The sequence below is a fragment of the Limanda limanda genome, chromosome 14 (assembly GCF_963576545.1).
Source record: "Limanda limanda chromosome 14, fLimLim1.1, whole genome shotgun sequence".
NCBI classification, from domain to species: domain Eukaryota; kingdom Metazoa; phylum Chordata; class Actinopteri; order Pleuronectiformes; family Pleuronectidae; genus Limanda; species Limanda limanda.
In genome coordinates, this window is record NC_083649.1 from 13,340,998 (window position 1) to 13,361,300 (window position 20,303).

Genomic DNA, 20,303 nt, shown 5'->3' on the forward strand with positions numbered 1-20,303 from the left:
AAAAAATGCATAGATGAAAACTGCACTGGTTGGTGGAGGCATACAACTGCTGTGCTATTTCTTTCCTTGGCCCCTTTACTTTCAATGTAGTCTATCCTGTTTGTTTTTTAAATTGTACAGTAAATCAATTACACTGCAGTTCAACTTAATTATATACAGTAACATTGTAAGTTGGTATCATTTTGAACTAGAGGGGGAGATGACTAGGTTATTCTTATTTATTTTGTTTTTTCCAGTGGTAGTCTGGCTGGTTTGAGTTGTTTTAACTTTATTTTTTCAAGACACATTAACTTAATATTTTTGTATTACCCTTAGTTTTGATTAATACAAATATTTCTTTATCACAAAATTTGCATGAAACTGCTGAATATCAGATAAACTAGCATAAAATAAATGCTGGATCAATTACTGTAAAATTTTAGATTCATCATAGCAATTTTCTTTCAATAACCTTTTAATTTTACAGAACATTTGAATTTTACACCAGTTTCTTTAACAACCTGCAATAAAAAAAATGTGCATCAAAAAAATCCAACGCCTAACATCAAAGCATCAACATGAAGAAAACTAAGATGGTGTCTGTTTATTTTCCAACATCTGGCAGCACAAATAAAAAAGGCAATAAATTAGAGGCTTGAGTGTTGAATAGAGCTGAAGATCTGGTTCTGAGAACATCGAGAGTTGACAGTATGTACAATGTTACACCATTCAGCCACAAGGCTTCTTCCTGTGTTGGTTAAATCTGCGGTTCATCATCACAGCAGAGGGAAGCTTAGATAAGTAGGTGGAGCGCTGAAGGATCGTTTCACTACCAGAAATGAATTTGATAGTCATATTTCTGAATGTGTGACATCCATTCAGAAGTACAAAGAAGAACGTTTAGAGTTCAAATGTAAAATACTTTCCCGATCAGTTTAGCTTTTGCTGCCAAAGATAACTTAGATGTGTGTTGTACATACAGTCAGCATGGATGTATTACAAGAAATGGACTCTTATATATTATATTTCTCGTGTTTTTGGTTTAAAAAGTCGTCATACGAAGCGTGAACAATTGTGGGTATCCTGTCCACAGTTTGACAGACATGTCTTTGATAACCTTGGTCTAATTCAGTGTCACAAGCAGCCAGAGGGGAGAAATTAGCAGGAAGGCTCCATGACTGCCCAGCCTCAGTTCTCTTATTACATCCATAGCTGTCACATGGTAAAAGCTGTGGTAAACAGTAGCGAGCCAATGCTCTAGAAAGCTCATTTGGGACACATGCATTGTCCTGTCCTTTCTACTGTGCATATAAAGGCCTTTATAAAGATCACTGGTATCCTTTCATTCATAAGTTATACCAGATTTGCAAATGTTTCGTTAAGGTTCATTTCAGTGAAGTACGACTGAGGACCTTAGAGTCATGTGTCCTCATCTTCACTACAATTGTATAGGCATCATTGAAGATGTGCAGGCCTAACAGATTTGCTCCCACAACGAGCTTAAAAACAGTTTGATGTAAACAAAAATTAACTGCTGTAAACAAACCATTCACCACCCTGTAGCACTGTCTGTAGTCGCCACCTCAATAAACAGCATCAATCAAGTTTTCTCTGCCAGTCTGGTTTGAGAGGATCCTTCCTTCCAGTCTGCACTGTTTTAACTTCCTCACCACTGCAGGTCACTAAAACGTCATGTTCACTCCCATAATGTGGTCCAGCTCAGAGCTACAGTGACCAGCTGATGTTGGGATATAACACAGGACATAACTGAGGAAAAAGGTGGAAGTGTTGTTTTTTTAAAAATCCCTCCCCACCCAGAAACAGTCCCAGCTGTAGCAAATCCTTCTCCATAGTTTTGCAGCCTTTTGTTCCTTATGGCACAAAAGAAATAAACATATCTAACAAAGAACAGCACTGTTTGACCTCTTTTCCTTCTGTGATTTGGATTCCAGATCCAAAGCGGAGATATCCGACACCCAGCCAGGTTTGACTCCAGCTGAGAGACGGTGACCACTTCTGTTTCCCTTCATGTTGCTCGGCATCAGTTGTTGTGACAACAGGTGTAGAAATAGGAGTCTTTCTTTTGGCCCAAGTCCACGCCAGTTTCTTCTGCTTAAATAGAGGAAGAGAAAGAGCCCATTTGACATCTTGTATTCGGCAGGTAGGTAGAAGAAAACCAACTCAGATAATCTCACAGTTGATGAACACATTACAAATTGTTTTAAGCCCTAAACAACTGGAACATAGCACGTTAATCTGTTCTCAAAATAATACACTATGGTCCTGGATATGACCTAGATTTGCTCATATCGCGTGGCCTGAAATGGACACTTTTCACATCAAAAAAAATATGAATCAATGATGAAGGACTGTCTGACAGTGAGCTGTTTTACTAAATTTTAGAGAGATGGCCATGACCATAAACACTTGTGTGATTGTGTTTGTTTCAAGCATATGGTGGCCTTCAGTGGAAAAATAGCAGATTCAAATTGCACTTTTTACATGTTGATAGATAAAATACTCACCCGTCATGTACTGGAAGGCCGTACTGTTGTAAACCTCAGCAACCTTCTGGAATAACTCATCTGACAAGCAGAGGAAGAATAAGGCCCGTCAGTTTCCATCAGTTCATTCACATATTGACCTGATCCGCTCAGATTCAAAAGATCTGGTTGACAGTAAACTGTGCTGCACACAACGACGACACTATTTTTAGCTGACATTGTGACAGAGGCTCCAAAATAGGTGGCCTCAAAAAGATATGATGACTGTTCTTGTCTTGTTCTCTCTGCAAATCTCAAACTGGTATCAACAACGCTTCCCTCGAGAGCTGACTCGTAACTGCTTTGTTGGTTTTCAATATTACAATTGTGAGGAAAACCCAGTTCCTTAATAGACAGACAAAAGACATTGTGGTCTGCGGATGACGAAGTTGTGACTCACCCACGTTCTTTCCCGTTTTACTGGAGGTCTCAAAGTGTTGTGCACCAATCTCTGTGTTAGCAACAAAATCATGAGGTTTAGTTAGTCAACTATTCACTTATGAACAATGCAAACATTTTTTATTATTTCCAGCTTTTCAAAGGTGTTCTATCACAATTCTATTCATTAAAAATACATGTATGTCCTTTATTTCCCTATTGGTCAATAAAATGGCTTCACTTGGCCTGTTGGGGTTTTTAAGGACATGGAAGTGTTTTCATTTAAACTGGGTGGGAAAAGCAATAGAAGTGAGCGGCCCCCATGTCAACACACCAGAGATTATATTAACGTGTAAACTTTAAACTGTTCCTTAAATAAGCAAAATGAGCAGTGAAGAAAGCAGGTTTAGAACAGTGCGACTATGTGAGTCGAGACGTGGTTACCTTCAGCAAAGTCCTGAGCGTCGTGGTAGTCGATTTGGCGCAAGCTCCGGTCTCCTTCCACCAGATCACTCTTAGTGCCGCATAAGTAGATTTTACAGTTCTGGAGTACGCAACAGAGATAGAATAAACAAACCCAAAACAAAGTTATTGAGAGACTTGGACCTTAACATTTCAATGTCAAGTAGCTGAAGTTAGACTAGAAAAACTCTCTTACTTCTTCACAGTTTTGCAGCTCTTTCACCCAGAACCGAGCTCGCTTGAAGCTGCTGCTGTCAGAAAGATCTAAAAATCAAAAGCATTTTATATTCCCCAGAAGATATATACAGCATATAAACAAAACCCTGCTTACAGTTGAGAATGAGCGCAGCATTTGTTAACCGGAATCCACAGCCTGTCTAATTGAATAGTCAAAAAGTAAATGATTAAAAGACATTGGAGTAGCAGGCACAATCATCAATTTGTGCTGTTGCGGTTAAAAAGAAACGGGATGTAATAAAATACTGGTGAAATAAAATCTACAGATAGAAGAAGGAAGGTAAAGAAGAGGGCAAGCTGACCTAATAGAGGGCATTAAATTAAATATGACAACAGTGTGAGTCATGACTGTCGGCTATTTTCTAACAGGCAAAGTTCCCCGAAATGGAACAAAAATACAGACTTGAAAACCATTGAGAAAATGTGTCTACCAGTCAGTCTTAAAGAAAAGATGATTTACAACTGCGAGCAGTATTATTACATAATATTTACTGGTTAGATTTCCAATTTGAAATACCTCTGAAAAAAACTTAGTAGAATGATTTTATATATGAATTTGTGTATTTTTGTTTAAAGTAGAAAAGTAAACTGTGGTGGATCTATACATAGCATCATGTGTGATTAGCCTGTATTCTGCTAGAATTATATTTCTCATAGTAACTGTGTTTACATTCTTATTTGAGGGGATAATTTGTGCAACTGTTTTTATCTTCAATATCAACAATATATACCTGCATCCACAACACATAGAGGAAAACACAACAACCAATAGCCATTTTTAAAGAGGCTGACACCAGCTGCCGAGCTCAGGGCTGATGTACACCACCAGCCTTTGAGTTACGACCCCTGAAGGCTCTCTCTAACATGATTTACCATAGCAGACCAGGGCCGCCCGGGCTCCTCTGTAGTAGATTCTGCTCATAGCTTCGTAGCGCTCTGATCCAGCTGTGTCCTGATGAGAAATGGAGAAGACAGGGACTAATGTAAGAAGCTGAGATCCAATCGGAATGGAGTCAACGTAATGTGATCCAGGATAGAAAACCCTGCTTTCTGTTAAACTATGTTAAACAGCTTAAATGTAGTCATGTGTGTTTCTGGGCCAATCTTCCCTAACGAAGACAAAGTCGTGGAATGACCCAAAACGGTGATTAGGAAATATCAGAATTTCTACTTTTACAGACTTCTTTTTATCGAGTTACAATAGAGAAAAGGGAAACAAGTAATAGACACTCCCCACTACAAGAAAGTCATTATCATCATTAATTATTTACATCCTCCGAGACAGTTATGCAACAGCAGAATTGGCCCTCTGTTACTTCCTTCGCAAATTTCACATGTATACAGTGAGCTGGACGGAGAGTGTTAGTAGGAACAGAGGTGACGTGGCTGTGGACATTTTACACTGATGTGACTCATGCTTGTGAATGCAACTTTTTAATCAATTAGAGTATAGTAAGATGTCATCTACAATAAGATCTATGTGTAATTACCACTTAAAAATATATTTGTAATGCTGTATATTCATTTTATAAGTTCAGAAGATTATTATATTGCCAAACAAATGCAAACTGGAGTGACTGCACTTTTGTTTAGACTTGATTTAAGACCAGAATATGACTCTCTTACATTTTAATGACAACAGAAATTAAAATTAAGGTTTGCATTTACATATCAGCTATAAGGGTGTTATAGGGTCACATTTTCAGATCTCAAACTCACCCAAGCCTCTTACTCACCCATATTCCCAGGGTAACCACTTTCTCTCCCACTTGGATGGCTTTGGCAACAAAAGCTGCACCAATAGTCTGTCAGGAAAAGGAGAGAGAAGTAAAGCATTAGACACTCATTTGTGTAAGTCCCTGTTGACTGTGGGAACTGTGACATTTTACAGACCACACACTTAATGTGCAATAAAGGATAAAGTAGTTTTACACTGATACTTGTGTGCTAACTGAGTACACAAAGTTCCTTAATGCTAAATCCTGCAATTTAAGGAGCTTTAACTTGTTTATTCTTATGTTTAAAGAAACCTATCAAAATGTTACGGCATCCAGAGTTTTTATTTAGATAACCCTAACCCTTTAAACTTGATGATGGTCACAGACGCCTCTTATAAAACAATGTCCTCAGGGAATCAGCAACGGGCCGACATGGCAATTATAGCAGAGCAGCTGACACTCACGTTCTGATAGGGCCCGACCAAGAAGCGATGATGAACATATCTCTCCACCAAGCTGGTCTTCCCCACGCTCTCCTTTCCTAGCATCACCACTTTGGCATCCACACGCATTGCAGTCATATTAACAGTGTCTGGAAAAGGTGAGACAAGGCCACAGCACAGCAAACAGTGCGGGCCAGGGGGCAGTCACCTTGTGAGGCCACTAGGTGGGCTGGTCGGTGTGCTGAGTGAGCAAAAGACAGGACACACAACAGATGAGTCACGATAATGATTAAGTCATTAACATAATTTGCATTTAGTTAGAAAGATAGGATCATTTAAAGACTGAACATGATGTGCTCTCTATGATTGGAATACAAATCCTAAAACCCTCTGGTAATATTTACAACTCCATGACTTCCTCTAACTTTGTCAATTTGACAGTTTGCAGAACTCTAATCTATTTCCTATTTTTTTTTACACACAAATGACTTCATAATTAAGTTCCGTACTTTCAACATGTGTGAAACGATTAAGAAAGTGAAACCAAACTGTGAAATATCAAAGTCTCAACTTTCTCTTTCAAACCTGTAAGTAAGGCTGTTAAAAATCCAAAATTCAATGATATTCAATTTACAATGCCACAGAGAAAAAGAGAAAATTTAGAGAAAATCTTTTTGCTTGAAAATTGCATCACTACAACTATGAAATCAATCAACTGACCTATTATTTAACTCTACCACTGCTATATGTCTTTAAAGTTAACAAAATCGTGTTTACATCACTGGATTTGTCTAACGATTCAAACACCTAAAGTATTACAATTTATATTTCTGATAAATTAATACTATAATAGTAGTAAAAGTTATATAAGCAGAATTAACAGTTGATAAATAACCAAATTATACTGATAATGACAAATAAAATGTATTTTATTAGTTTTATTTGACTTTATCTAACGACACCGTTGTTTTTCTATCTATCACCCAATAGTACACTTCGTACCTTTGTATTTTCTACTGACAACGTCACGAGTAACCAGCTTTTAAGTTCCTATACTCTTCAGATTGTTAAACTTCTTTATCTGAATCAGCTCCACGGAAACACAAAGTGAAGTTTTGATTAAATTAGATCAAATCAGTCAGCTCAACGTGACCTGGCCACACACAGCAGCCCAGCAGGGGATCTGGGAGCTAGCATGGCTAACTTCAGCAGCGTAACACAAACACTGGAAACTCACCTTGGAGCTAGCTTGACTCAACAAATCCTCAGCACCGGGAGCCGAACCAAACCGGGTCGGTGGTCCGGGTCTACCACACTCGCTTTAAAGAAAAGCCTGTCACCAACCCGCTCGTCATCTCTGCCTTGCTCAGCTCACATATAAACCTGCTGTGTGTGTGAGTGTGTGTCCGGGCTCAGGCTGTACACAGGCAGCTAGCTAGCTACACCCAGACAGAGTTGTTGTGCAAGGGTTGGAATCAGGAGCAGGTTAGATACGGTGACAGACACAGGGGTTAAACATCGTCTGTGGTTTACAGAGGATGGAGCTCCTCCTCTGGAGATGACAACACACAGAGCTGCTCCGTGTTTTCCTAGGACACCACAATATCCAGCTGAGCTTCGTTTGTTTGGGTGGGAACCACAGAGGAGAGAGGTGCGGTTTCCAAGAACAGGAAGTGTCCCAGTTGCATGACACAATCACGGGAAGTTACGTAGCCGGGCAAACCAGGAAAATACCCGAGTTGACTTAACACAGTTAATCACTATGTTAAACAATTCGATTGTCATAACGAGCATGCTTGATGCAATAGTGTAATTAAATTGGGACTGAAACACAACTTTCGAACGTGTGGGGAATGATAAGGAAAAGAAAAAACTTTGAAATAAAAGTACGGACCAGCAATAACCTAAATGCAATAAATAAAGCAGAAAAGGCAACTTTTGAGAAGAACGTTTATTAAATTCACAGCTCAGAAAAAGCATGAAGCAGAGAAAATACTCCAGCACAAAAAACAGCAATTAAACATAAAAGGGTCTGCAACAGGTGATGACTTAGATTTACCATTCAGTATTTTTAATTGAAGTGAGACATTTCTAATGCACGCCACACTTGTCCAGGTAAAGATACAAGTAGGTTCCAGGATTTCAGATCACATGAATAATAGCACACTTGAAGAAGCATGGAACGGAGGGTTGACACATTAGATTAGAGAGTAAAACCTTAGTCTCTGTTAATCAAAGTGAACAATAGACCTGGTATATGTCTTGAATCAGATATCAAAAAAGCCCAAACCCATAAAGAAATGGTTATTGTGACTGAGGAGCTAGCAGAAAGGCACTGTTAAATATGTATCCTGCCTATAGTGTATTCATATTTATATATATTTATATTTTTTAGCCTGCTCAGTGTATTCATCGTCCTATATATTACAATATCTGTTAATACTGTTATATTCCATATATATTTCTACTGAAATTTCTACATTACATTTTCACTTTAATATGCACAATACTCTGCATTATATGCACAATACTCTGCAATATATACACAATACTCTGCACTTTACTGCCTTTTTTTTGCACTTCTGGTTAGACACTAAACTGCATTTCGTTGCATATGTACTTGTACTGTGCAATGACAATAAAGAAAAATCTAATCTAATCTAATCAGAGCAGCTCTGGATTATGGATGCATAGTTTACGGGCTGCTGCAGACACATACTTAAAAGAACTAGATGTGGAACAGGCTCCTATAGGCTCCCTTGATCTGTAGTGGAGCATTTAAAACATCACCAATAGCAGCAATGCAAGTTGAGATGGGGGAGTTTCAATGAGAATCAGAAGAGTCAGGAGTATTTTGGCATATGAGGTGAATCTCCAAGGACACAATAATCCACACCCTACAAAAGCATAATAAATCTAGATTTGCTGACGTTCAAAGCCTCGCCGGCCGGTCGTACCACGTGACAGGAAATGGTTCGCGGGTTTGGCTTTGAACGTCACCACACACGTCATCTACACATCAACACAAGCTTCGAAGCCTCGACCCGGAAAAACACATCACTAGAAATTTGTTGATACCATCCAAAGACACCAGACGGCACCAAAAACTAAAAGATAAGACAAGAAGGTACAATAGTGCAAAGCCATATAGATCAGTATCTGCATAAGTTGTTTATATTCACAGATGCTTTCAAAGAGCCAGACAATGGGCGGACAGGTGCTGACGAGTCTCAGGTCACCTGACAGTTCATACAGCAACATACAAAATATCACGTAAAAAAAAGTGTTAGGAAAGACACCAAACTTATATCACTATTATGTACTCTACTTAATAGTAACATAGAGGGACCCTGTGTCAACTCTGGTTTTAAAACAGGTTTTAGTTGACAATCACACTACCTTATTTGTATTTTAATTTAAATATTTAAATGTGTTTCCGTAAGTAGTAGTACTGGTTTATACTGCTTAAGGAGAAGAAAGTTGTATTTAACTAGTTTTATCTAGGTTCACCAAATCTACTGAGAACAAATAATAATAATGATAACCTTTATTCAGATAGCACTTTTTAAAAATAGACTTTAGATAGTGCTTTGACAGCAAAGCAAGAAAAGTACATATAAGAGAAATAACAATGAGCAGGATCTAATGTGACAAGGGGCCAGAAAAGGTGGTTGGAATCCAGATAGTGTTCAAATTCATTGAATAAATATAGAGCTGTGACACATGAAAAATTGAACACATGAAAGCAGTAATATGACAATGAAAATAAATAAAAGCTGAAAAGAGAAGAGATAAAAACACGACATCACGTGAAAGCCAGTTTATACAATTGTGGGTTTTAAGAAGTGAGGTAAAGGAAGTCGCACTAAAACAAATTAGAACAAATGAATGAGACATTTTAATAAAACAATAGTTCAAGTGGTTTTTTATTTGTATTTTTGGACTTCAGTGAATCATAAAAACATATTAAACAATAATGAAAATTGTACAAGGTCAGAACTGAAGTATATACATAATAAAGATCTAGTGTTGTGAATATATCATTATACTAATTCTTATAAATACTTCTTCAACTATCCCGCAGATAGAGGATCCTGATTGGCCCGCAGAGTTCACCGTTGGCCCTGAGGCGGCAGCAGGGATTGGTCCCGGATCCAGATCCACCCCGACGCTCACCCAGTGCACACACAGGCGCCGAGGCACAGAGGAGCTAAAATGGCTGAACCAGAGGCGAGCGAGCTAACTTCTGCTGGCATCTTCCAGGAGATCTTCACGTCCCCGCTGAACCTGACCCTGCTCAGCCTCTGCCTGTTCCTGCTCTACAAGATCTTCCGCGGGGACACACCGCCGGATGTCGGCGAGGTGGAGCCGCAGCTGCCCAAGCTGAAGAAGCAGGACTTCACCCTGGCGGACCTGAAGCCCTACGACGGGCTGCAGGACCCGAGGATCCTCATGGCCGTCAACGGGAAAGTGTTCGACGTGACGCGGGGGAAGAAGTTCTACGGGCCAGGTGAGATGTTCTGCTCCGGGGTTACTAAAGCAACGGCGGGCTTGCGAGACGTGCGGGGTTTCTTGCGTGAAATATCGCCGGATACTTTATCGAGATTAAAGGTCCGACATGTTTTTTAAGTTGACTTTTGCCTCTGGACGCTGACGCCACACCCCCTTCCAGCAGATCGCATTTCACAACACATGCACCGCTGGAGCCTTGACGCCGCAGATCGTCTATGCGACAGGATGAGGCGTTCCAGAGTAATGGCAACAAATTATAACGGGGACAAGTTAGCCGTCGCCATGTTTTTAAAAGTGCAGCGAGAAAGTGAGCTGTGGCTGTGGCCTGCTTTTTAAGTGCATTCGTGAAACGCTGTACACTAGAAACTGTACAGAAAGGTGCCGTGACAGCGACCAAAAGTGAAGCCAAAACATCTCGACTGCCCCCTGGTGTCTGGCTGCAGTGTAGATCATACACACACCCTCCATGTTAGCAGATGGGACACAGACCAAACTAAAAAGGTTCTGTACATTTCAAGTCATTTTAAGTCATTCTTATCACACTGATGTTATGTTTTCAGATAACGTGGGTTTTAACAACTGTTCTCAGGATGTTTTGGCTTCATATTTTTGTACAGTTGGTGAAAATAGAGCCATGTGTCAGCCATCTTTATGTAGAATTTATGCTCTACATATGGTAGATTCGTTTTTCCTGTGTTATTGATTTTGACGAAAACAATCAATAATCAGATCTGAATAGCGTGGTGTCCAGAAGGTTGAGGATGAGGCAGAGGTACTGCAGGAGGTGAATGAACTTCTCTGAGTTGTGACTCATCAAATATGAAGACGCAGACATGAAACATATGTTGTTAACATTCAGAGTGACTTCCACTTCAAAGAGATATCGTTGTTGCTGGTGTCAATAAAATAAAACAACCACATACATTTACCTAGAAAACAAAAAAAGTTTTAAGCCAGTGATAGTTGCACCCAGAAGTAAATCAGTCGGGGGAGTTTTGCAAGTTTTTCACTGTCAGAAGTTCTCTGAATAATCTTGTCTGTCATGCTTCATTTCTGTTCACTGGAATCAGACACTGAGTTAGACCTCTCTGTTATTATCTAATCTCAGATTGTAACCTCTGTTATGTGTAACCTCTGACCAACTTGATAGCTCACAGTCCTGTAAGCTTGTCAGTGTAATACACACCCACTGAAACGCTGCCTCTCCTTACTTCTTTCAGGAACAGCTGGTTTAAAATTTGACTCCAGGCAGCTGGTTGTGTGTTTTGCTCAAGGGCATGTGGGACAGTGACAGGCCGTTAAACTTAAAACATGTAGCAGGTGTGGGTATCGATTGAAATGACTGGATGTGAACGATATACACACGCAGTGAGATCAGAGGTCGTTCACGTTAAGCAGCCGGTCAGTGACTTTGTAGAAGAGCAGTGAAATACAGAGTTTCTCTGGTCTCAGCTGCTCAGTGATCAGTTGGTTTGTACCGAGCTGGAGTTTCTGTGTCCTCCTCTACTCTGGTCTTACTGGAACTAATCAACACTCATCACTAGTTATCAGGACCTGATCAGTACATGAAGTTGACTTAGTGTTTGCTGGATTTGCAGACATGATCCGACACCATTGATTCACAACCAAACACAAGACGTATGTTTGTCACCTAAATCATCCCAATAAAAAATAAACTTGAACTACAAAAAAACAGTTTTATACAACCTTTTTACTTGCTAAAAAATAGATGAAAAATTTGCTCCAATTGTTGAGGATAAAGGTTATCTTTGAGTTTGATTAAAAAGAGGCAGAGGCATAGCAAAGAGACAGACACATTTATTTATGGTGTGGTAGGTTTTAGTTTGATTTTATTTTTCAATCTTAATAATTATCATTTGGACTTGTCATCATTAAAAAAAACTAATGTTAAATGTATATATCCACCTCTGTCATTTATCTCTCCATTTCCACAACAATATAAATAGTAGATGGAGAATTTTTCCAGCATTTAGAAATGGTGACAAAAAATTGAAATTGTTTGACAGCCCTAATAATAACACAAATGAAAGGTATCACAGCAACCCTAGCATGTGCTGTATATACCACAGTCAGGCAATTCTTTCTACTTAAATTTTTAAAAAGCCTTCATGCCTTGCTGAAAGAGCGAGACACTGTTGTTCTAAGCATATGTTGCTCAAACAGGCGGTGACTGTGTGTTGTGTGTGTTGCAGAGGGGCCCTACGGCGTGTTTGCTGGCAGAGATGCATCCAGAGGGCTGGCCACGTTCTGCCTGGAGAAGGACGCCCTGAAGGATGAACACGACGACCTGTCCGACCTGAACGCCATGCAGACGGAGAGCCTCTCTGAGTGGGAGGCCCAGTTCACAAGTGAGTAGAGATGAGACTGTGTCGTATTAGAAATAAGCTGTTTTCAGACCTCACATGCAGATGAAGGCTAGAGAATTGGGTTTTTAGACTTTACCAGCAGTTTGCTTTTCACACATCACAAATGTTATGGAAGTTTTCTGGAAGCTGGTGAAAGGAGAACTCAGGCAGCAGCTAATGTCTTATGCAGAAGAGTTTAATGTTGACTTGATCCATCAAGAAGACCAGAAGGTGGAACAATATGAAAACAGAGCAACATGAGCAATTGTCACCCCCAAGTCTGAAGATGTCTCCCACTGCATCCCAGTATGTCTCCCTCTACATGCGTCAGCCATTCTAAGAACACATCCATGAATGGCTAGAATTGCTCTCACTCTCTATGTAACATGTAGGTGTTTGCATCTTATTGGATAGTTAAACCAAAAGTATGCATTCCTGAATCATGCTGTCCTTACATCTTCCCCCTGGTGAAATACAAAAGTTGAAGTTGGAGCCTCTCTTTCTCGCACATCTGAGTTAGATATGAAAGACCCTGAGCGTAGACACTACAATGTTGGTTGGCCCTTTATCTATAACCTGACCTTGGGTACTGCTTAGAGAGGGAAGGGAGTATCTTTGGAATTAGACGGGCACTATTCTCCTGTACAGATGTCATGTGTAAAATACAATATACATAACATGTAGTTGCATATACAGTAATGTGTGAGGATAGTCAAAACTTCCTGAACAACAAATAAGTAACGTATTCATTTTGCTGCGAAGATCACATGATCTTATCGCTGTGAATCCAGCAGGGGGATTCCCAACTGTGCTCTCACATCGTACTCTCCCTGCTTTCCATGGACTTTATACTGGGGGGGCCAGGCTCGGAGAGTCTGCAGACATTTGCATTCACATATAGACCTCCTTAGATAGTACACAGAATCAATCCAAAATAATCACGGTATTTTATTTCCACTTTTATATACCTGCTTAATAAAGCACTGTACAGTGCTATACATAAATAATTATGATGACTAATGTTTGCTTATTTTCTTTATTCTCCACCGTTCCAGTTAAGTATGACTACATCGGCAAGCTTCTGAAACCAGGAGAGGACCCAGCAGAGTACACAGACGACGAGGAAGGAAAAGACAAGAAGACGGACTAGAACAAACAGATGTGACCAAGGGGGAAAGATGATAGATGCCTTAATGTTTGTAATTCGATGCTGGTTGCTTCCTGTTGGGGCCATTCAGAGAGAACTTCTCCATCTTCTCGATATGCATTCTAGAGTTTTTGGATAACGACAATCCTGGATTTGATATGCCGGCTCCGTTCATCTCCATTTTAAGTTATGTGAAGGTTTGATGGCATTAACAGTTAAGCGTACTGCATTCTGTTGTAGAAATAAGCAGCGCGGTCAGAGCTCAGATTAGTTCATGTAAATATGATGCTGCTGATGGTTAAATGATCGGCAGGTTGAAGTTAGTTGGTCTCAAGTGAGAGATCTGCTTTGTTCGGCTCACATCAGTAACAGCCCTTCACATCAGTTTCATCATCCCACATCCACAGCTTTGATGTACACTTTAATATGGCTGCTGTTCTGTTGCAGGTTGTACAAATTCCTCACATCCTTTCAATCATCTGACTCAGTTTGCTTAGAAACTAACAATCTCAGGAGGTGTTTTGATTAAACTTTAGGGAGAATATGAATGCAGATATTTTGGTTTATCGGAGCAAGCAGCACAAGCCCCTTAAAACTTATTAAATAAACCTTTCTGAGTCTAGTTGGCTGGCAAGTTTCCCTGAAATCAGAGGCCTTGCCAATGTTTTGCTTGGTCTCAGAGAGAAAACTATAAATCAAAGTTTATTTGTAAAGTTTTAATAGGTTCACATTACTTGTCCTACAGGGACGGAATGCACCTAACCTGTTGAGCTGAAATATTCACATGTTATAACATAAATGCAGCGATACAGATATTTTTAAAGCATGATTTCATAAATATATCACTTAATTTCCCCCAAACTTCCAATTCTATCTACATAAATTAGTGATTGGATTAAGTGGATTTTTTTTTGTCAGCTCTTCACAATAAAATCTTATGTTCAGATTTTTGTAACATTCCAACACATCGAATGAACCGCTGATCTGAACTGTCTTGCACATTTGGTAAAATTAAAAAGCCTCACTTCCGCTGCTGATTACTGTTAGCCTGACGTTTTCATACTCATGATTGTAGTCAGAATATGAGTCTGAGACCGCTCCATTGGGCTGTGATTATGGTGCGTGTTTCAACCGAACCAGGAAAAAAAATGCCTCTTCGCTCAATTGGATAGACCTACAACCAATCAGAGCAACGTAGTATGTGACTTATGAATCCCGTACGAAGGACGGCAAAAACATCTTTTCGATCTACAAATGCCTTGATCGCGTTTCTCTGTTCCTCTTTCAAAATTAATGCGCTGTCGATGTCTTCTAAAACAGACTCAATGGCAGCATCTACACATCTCAGCTCTCCAGCGGCAGGCATGTTTGTGGAAAACAAGTCAACCCAAGCACTCTTTGGTGACGTAGTTGATTACGTAACTGTTGAAATGTCCATCATCGTATAAAGCCAGCCCTGACAATTTGATTGGTCCAATAAGCTTCTGTTCGGAAATAATTTCTCCCCAACGGAGCGACTCCAGACCGACCCAGGCTAGATTACTGTTGAGAACGCTTCTAAACTGAACCTCACGTGATTCTCACAGTGACGCCCCAGGTTTTTAGACTTGGATTTTGGACTCTACATCGTGCAATGAAAGTATCGTGCAATGATTCCGTCAAAGTAAAAAAAAAAAAAAACATCCACAGAAATGCCTTCCGTAAAGTTACAGATGAGAGTTTGTGAGGACAATTAGATAATAGTTAAAACAGTAAAAAACAGAACAGCCTGTTTTCACTTTCCATTTAAACAATTTCAATAAGGGAACATCTACACTATGTATGTACATACATAAACTACTATACTGTCAGCCTGTTATAATCCTGACGGATGCTTTTGATTTAATAAAGAAAAGTTCAAAAGGAGGAAGAGCCAGTCTGTTTATTTCAGTGTCTTTACAAAGGTTTAAATGAATTTGTCGTGACTGAGAACATTTTGAAAGTGATTCTGATGCAAATGACTTCCTGAATACACACAAAATATTCTGCTCAAACAAAAAGATGTAAGACTAACAGTCGGTTTAAAAGCAGCAAGGGTTATGAAATATATCTGAAGTGGCATCTTGATTCTCTTTTGTGAAATTTCAATGATGTAGTACTGAGATAAATACTACACGGAGGAAATACTAATTTAAAAGTAAAAAAACCCAAAAGGAGTCACAAGGAGTTTAAAAAATATGTAAAAAGAAAAACTTATTAGGTGGTATTGGTTGAAGATGTTGAATTGAAAATGTAAATGACAAAAAAAGTACTCGCTTATAAGGCATCTTTTTATAATTTTTTGTCAAAATGTAAATAAAACCAGGTATTTATTACCACTTGAGCTAATGAGCTGTTGCATTGTATAAAAACAAGTTAATTATTTCATATCACTGCTCACATGTTTCCTTTTGTTCTTTTACTCCCATATGTTTACACACATCTTTAAACTGTATCGTTATATCATATGATTACATAATTTTTTGGGCAAAGAAAACAAATTGTAAAAAAAATATTGAATTTAAAAAAAATTTAATTAAATGAAATGAAAGTAAATTAATCCTGCGCAGTCCACTTCTGCGCAGCAGGTGCAAATTTGAGCAGGTTAAAGCCCTCCAAAAGCCAATTAATTTACCTGAATAATAATAATAATAATCCTTACTATTTCAATAGGGCCTCACTGTCTGTCAGTACACGTCAGTGCTTTGGCCCTAAAAAGAAAATATACAAACAAGTGAAAACTTTACAGTGATGAAGAAAATGATTTAATGTACATGTTCAAAAAGGAGTGAGGAGTAAAGTAAAGCAGCGGAGATAGATCAGACATTAGTATTTAGACTACTGCAGACTTTGGATTATTTTTACCATAAAGTTTATCATTATTTGGCTGTGTACTAATAGATGAGTTGTGTTACTGCTGTTAGTTTTTGCTTTAACACAAAGAAACCTAAGTGACAAAAGGATGTCAGAAGTGGGATTTGAACCCACGCCTCCATTCGGAGACCAGAATACCCGTTCCTGCGGAAGGAGATAATCCTTGAGTCTGGCGCCTTAGACCACTCGGCCATCCTGACACGGTGTAACTTCGAAGAGCGTCAGGGGTATTTATAGTCTGCAGTCTAAATCCAACAAGACATTGCTTAATCGTTCAACATACATTTCGATAACATTTCCCCTGTGTTTATATATTACACTGTCCTGTATTTGAGTGTAGCTCGCTCACACACGCACCTTCACGTAGATGCAATCGTCACTTCCGTTTTGTGTGTACGTGCGGCGGCCATATTGGACTTCCGGTCTTCAAGGGTAACCGAACACACCAAGCGAAACAAACATGTACCGGCTCGCTAAATCTGCGGTCAACGTTACCGGTGAGTTAAACGGTGCTTTGTAGAAATATACACCGAGGGTGTGGATGAACGTCAGGAGAAGGGTTATTAGTGTCCTTCTGCAAGATTAGATGATCTCTGTTCGATCTGTGACCGAGGCCAGCATGCTAAATACTGCTAACTTAACTAGCTAACGTTAGCAGCTCCATGTAGCAGGCGTTATATGTTTAATTACGTATTTGTGCGATTTAATCACGAGAATCATCTTCCCTGATTAAGATACTTCTAAGGTTTTGTAAGTGGTCTTTATAATACAATTATTTTCTTGGAGATACAATCGTCTGAGACGTTGACCTGTGCAACTTATTTTAATGATGAGCTAAGTTGTTTGTCACTTGTCACGTTTCTCTTCTCGAGTAGTGAAATAGAATCTGTATTAATTATTACGGTAGTTCAGGTGTTGACCTTGAAAGAGGAGGGCCAGGTAATATTCCCAGTTTGCTAAATAATCCAGAAACTGCTTTGAAGGGATTTGGTCTCTCAATAACTCTTATCTTGTAGTATTTTCAGACAACCCATCCTTCATAATTTAACACAAAGGTCTAATATGATCATATGTAAGAACAGTTTGTTTCCCTTGTTGACTGTCACATTTTATAGAAAAGCAACGTGAGGATTATTTTATTTATCTATTAACTTATTGATTTTCATTTTAGTTTGTCTGTCAAACTCAGGAAAAATATCAGATAATTGTGAATATTTTCCACAAATGTCCAAAACCCAAGTTGACACCCTCAGATGTTATTTTTGGGATTCAGCCAAAAGTGTATCAGCTATTTATACAAGTGGTTAAGTGTAAAAGGGTCATGCAAGGTTATGCTGTGTCCACATAATGACTTGTTGTCTGATACCACATTTCTGGTGCACATTAATTTTTGTAACTATGCACACATCAGTTTTGATTTGGGTTACTATTACTGCACCTTTTTAGTCATAATTTATCCTGAATTCATCAGACATTTAGATGTAGAAGATGATACATATGACAATGATGAGTTTCACAATCAATCAATCTATGAATTATAAATTGTTAGGTTCTAGAAATTCAAGAAAAAGTACTGAAATAAAGATCCAACGTGACATCAGATATCCTGTTCTGACCAATGGATTAAAATCCAAACATACCATTTTCAATATTGTAAAACTGTGAATCGGAGCAAGTTCTTTCATCCGAGAAACTGGAAACAGATCATGCAGGAGTTTTTGTTCAAATACGTATTTTACTTATCATTCTATTATCGTTGCTGATTGATTTTCTGTTCAGTTCGGCTGCTTAGACGCTCAGACATAAATTTTAATTTTCTACTTTGGAGCTTCATATAATCCTTCTGTGTAGAGGTCTTCATAAAGGAAACTTGCTATGCTTGAAACTGTGAACTTGTGAAGTCATAATATCAAATAAGCACTAGTACAGTGTACATATGTCTGGCATTACCATGAAGGCTGTGTTTTTTCGTCATCCAGGTCAGGCGGTGCGGCAGGTGAGGAATGGATCCACCTACCGCCAGGACTTCCACTCCAAGTACGGCAACGGCCTGATGATTGGTGGAGCTGTCTTCGCCACGTGTGTGTGGTCATATGTAAGTAGTGCTGTCGTGTTTGTCCACATCACTTTTATATATAGGAATGACCTGAACTTACATCGTGCTCACAAATTGGTATATGGAGCAAATTGGGTTGTATTGTAAATTGGGTTGCATTAACAAGAAAGGATAAAATAAAAGCTTATGTCATATGTAATGACTGAATGTCAGCTATTGATCATAACCACTGGAGGGCGATCTGAGGTAGTTTATTGTCGCGTTAAATAGCCCATTTTACTTAATATAACAAAGATGCATGCTGGAGAAAATATTTGTGTCTCTGTTTACATGATATCTAAGAAGTGGGTGCCATGGTTGTCTTTTTTCCTTAAAATCTCTTGAGTAGATTGTAAGCATTCTTTATAAATTTAATACAAACAGTTTAAAGTATGGTAACAGATTTTTGGGGATATTTGAAATCACTTTTTCTAAAAATACAGTTTCTTAAATCTTTGGCTTAAGTTTTAATATCAACAATATCTAGAATTCTAAGTTTGTGAGCACACGGTTATCTATCAGCAAACTGATACAGGTAATAAATCAATGTTTTTGATTAATTTCTGTGTTTCCTGTCTTTGCGCAGGTGCTGACTCAGACCGGAATCACCTGGAATCTGTCACCCGTCGGAAAGGTCATGCCCAAACCATGGAGAGAGGCTGAAGAGTAAAGAGCCACCATGACTGACCGATTTTGGTTTCACCTAATAAACCCTCTGGTTGTACAGATGAATAATTAATATCTGGTTTCAGGATGCAAACCCCTGCTGTGCTTATTCCGACATGTTACTATGTTCAAATAAATTAAATGTGATTCTGCGGACTGATTGTTCCTTGTTTTTGAAGCTATGCATTCACAAAGTAGCAACCATTACAGATCAAAGTTGTCTCTCCAGCTGTTAGTAAGTTTCTGGTCGTCCAAGTTTGACATGTTAATGTTCAAAGTCATCATATAATGTTAATCCAGCAATGGGGGGAAATTAAAAAAGGCAGGAGATTTTGACCAACTGTGATGTCATACTATATTTAAAGTATGTAATTGATCATTTACAATTCCACACATCATGTGACTGGAAATTCAAAAGCTGTTTCAGTTCAATTATCTGAAAGTACACAGTCTCCCCTCAGGAACATAATTCACCTTTATGAGATCATTGCTGCATATTCAACTTAACAGGAATTCCTGTGACCCCGAGAGCATGAAAGTGAAATACTTAAATTCTTAATGTTGCCTAAGATTAATGCATAGATAACTATTTCTCCCTTTAATTGGGTCTATTCAATAACAAAATGTAAAATCACACTTCATCAGGATCTGTTACTGGTCAGTATGAACAGAAGTAATGGTTACAGTCATAACTTACAGCGTTCACATGGACCTAACTATAAACAATTTGGGAAAACTCTGTAAACATTTTCATGATTATTACTTGGGGGAATTATTACAGCAAGTATTGTAATCCAAAAAAAGGATTGGAATACTTTAACCACCTATGTTTTATTAGACTAGAATCTATCAATTTACAAGCTGT

At 38.7% G+C, this 20,303-nt stretch overlaps 3 protein-coding genes and 1 non-coding gene across 5 annotated transcripts; 2 read left to right on the forward strand and 2 right to left on the reverse strand.

Annotated features, from left to right (window-relative positions):
- Positions 1–563: 563 nt before the first annotated feature.
- On the reverse strand, positions 564–7,384 carry rab24 (RAB24, member RAS oncogene family). 2 transcript variants are annotated; one of them, XM_061085725.1, is made up of 9 exons: positions 6,998–7,384; positions 5,782–6,001; positions 5,336–5,404; positions 4,473–4,551; positions 3,559–3,626; positions 3,345–3,444; positions 2,923–2,973; positions 2,505–2,564; positions 564–2,088 (listed from the first exon to the last, which is right to left on the reverse strand). In XM_061085725.1, the coding sequence occupies exons 2-9, from the start codon at positions 5,896–5,898 to the stop codon at positions 2,021–2,023; spliced, it is 612 nt and encodes a 203-aa protein (XP_060941708.1). In that variant the 5' UTR covers positions 5,899–6,001; positions 6,998–7,384; the 3' UTR covers positions 564–2,020. The 2 variants fall into 2 exon arrangements, with proteins under 2 accessions (XP_060941708.1, XP_060941707.1); XM_061085724.1 differs by having other exon boundaries at positions 564–2,091.
- A 2,539-nt stretch (positions 7,385–9,923) lies between these two features.
- On the forward strand, positions 9,924–15,690 carry pgrmc1 (progesterone receptor membrane component 1). Its single transcript, XM_061085453.1, has 3 exons — positions 9,924–10,270; positions 12,486–12,641; positions 13,694–15,690. The coding sequence occupies exons 1-3, from the start codon at positions 9,976–9,978 to the stop codon at positions 13,786–13,788; spliced, it is 546 nt and encodes a 181-aa protein (XP_060941436.1). The 5' UTR covers positions 9,924–9,975; the 3' UTR covers positions 13,789–15,690.
- A 1,076-nt stretch (positions 15,691–16,766) lies between these two features.
- On the reverse strand, positions 16,767–16,877 carry trnal-caa (transfer RNA leucine (anticodon CAA)). The gene is made up of 2 exons: positions 16,840–16,877; positions 16,767–16,812 (listed from the first exon to the last, which is right to left on the reverse strand). It is a non-coding gene; the product is annotated as a tRNA-Leu (tRNA).
- Positions 16,878–17,086: 209 nt separating this feature from the next.
- LOC133019479 (cytochrome c oxidase subunit 7B, mitochondrial) lies at positions 17,087–19,594 on the forward strand. The gene is made up of 3 exons (XM_061085982.1): positions 17,087–17,174; positions 18,657–18,772; positions 19,359–19,594. The coding sequence occupies exons 1-3, from the start codon at positions 17,138–17,140 to the stop codon at positions 19,440–19,442; spliced, it is 237 nt and encodes a 78-aa protein (XP_060941965.1). The 5' UTR covers positions 17,087–17,137; the 3' UTR covers positions 19,443–19,594.
- Positions 19,595–20,303: the final 709 nt, after the last annotated feature.

What these genes read in the sequence shown, in the direction of transcription:
- rab24 (XM_061085724.1), bottom strand. Translation starts at nt 5,898, where the DNA reads ATGACTGCAATGCGTGTGGATGCCAAAGTGGTGATGCTAGGAAAGGAG. An exon ending in CGCTCAGGACTTTGCTGAAG is followed by an intron (nt 2,974 to 3,344) that starts GTAACCACGTCT and finishes TTGCTAACACAG; the next exon opens with AGATTGGTGCACAACACTTT. An exon ending in TAAAACGGGAAAGAACGTGG is followed by an intron (nt 2,565 to 2,922) that starts GTGAGTCACAAC and finishes TCTGCTTGTCAG; the next exon opens with ATGAGTTATTCCAGAAGGTT.
- pgrmc1 (XM_061085453.1), top strand. Translation starts at nt 9,976, where the DNA reads ATGGCTGAACCAGAGGCGAGCGAGCTAACTTCTGCTGGCATCTTCCAG. An exon ending in GAAGAAGTTCTACGGGCCAG is followed by an intron (nt 10,271 to 12,485) that starts GTGAGATGTTCT and finishes TGTGTGTTGCAG; the next exon opens with AGGGGCCCTACGGCGTGTTT. An exon ending in GTGGGAGGCCCAGTTCACAA is followed by an intron (nt 12,642 to 13,693) that starts GTGAGTAGAGAT and finishes CCACCGTTCCAG; the next exon opens with TTAAGTATGACTACATCGGC.
- LOC133019479 (XM_061085982.1), top strand. Translation starts at nt 17,138, where the DNA reads ATGTACCGGCTCGCTAAATCTGCGGTCAACGTTACCG. An exon ending in ATCTGCGGTCAACGTTACCG is followed by an intron (nt 17,175 to 18,656) that starts GTGAGTTAAACG and finishes TTCGTCATCCAG; the next exon opens with GTCAGGCGGTGCGGCAGGTG. An exon ending in CCACGTGTGTGTGGTCATAT is followed by an intron (nt 18,773 to 19,358) that starts GTAAGTAGTGCT and finishes GTCTTTGCGCAG; the next exon opens with GTGCTGACTCAGACCGGAAT.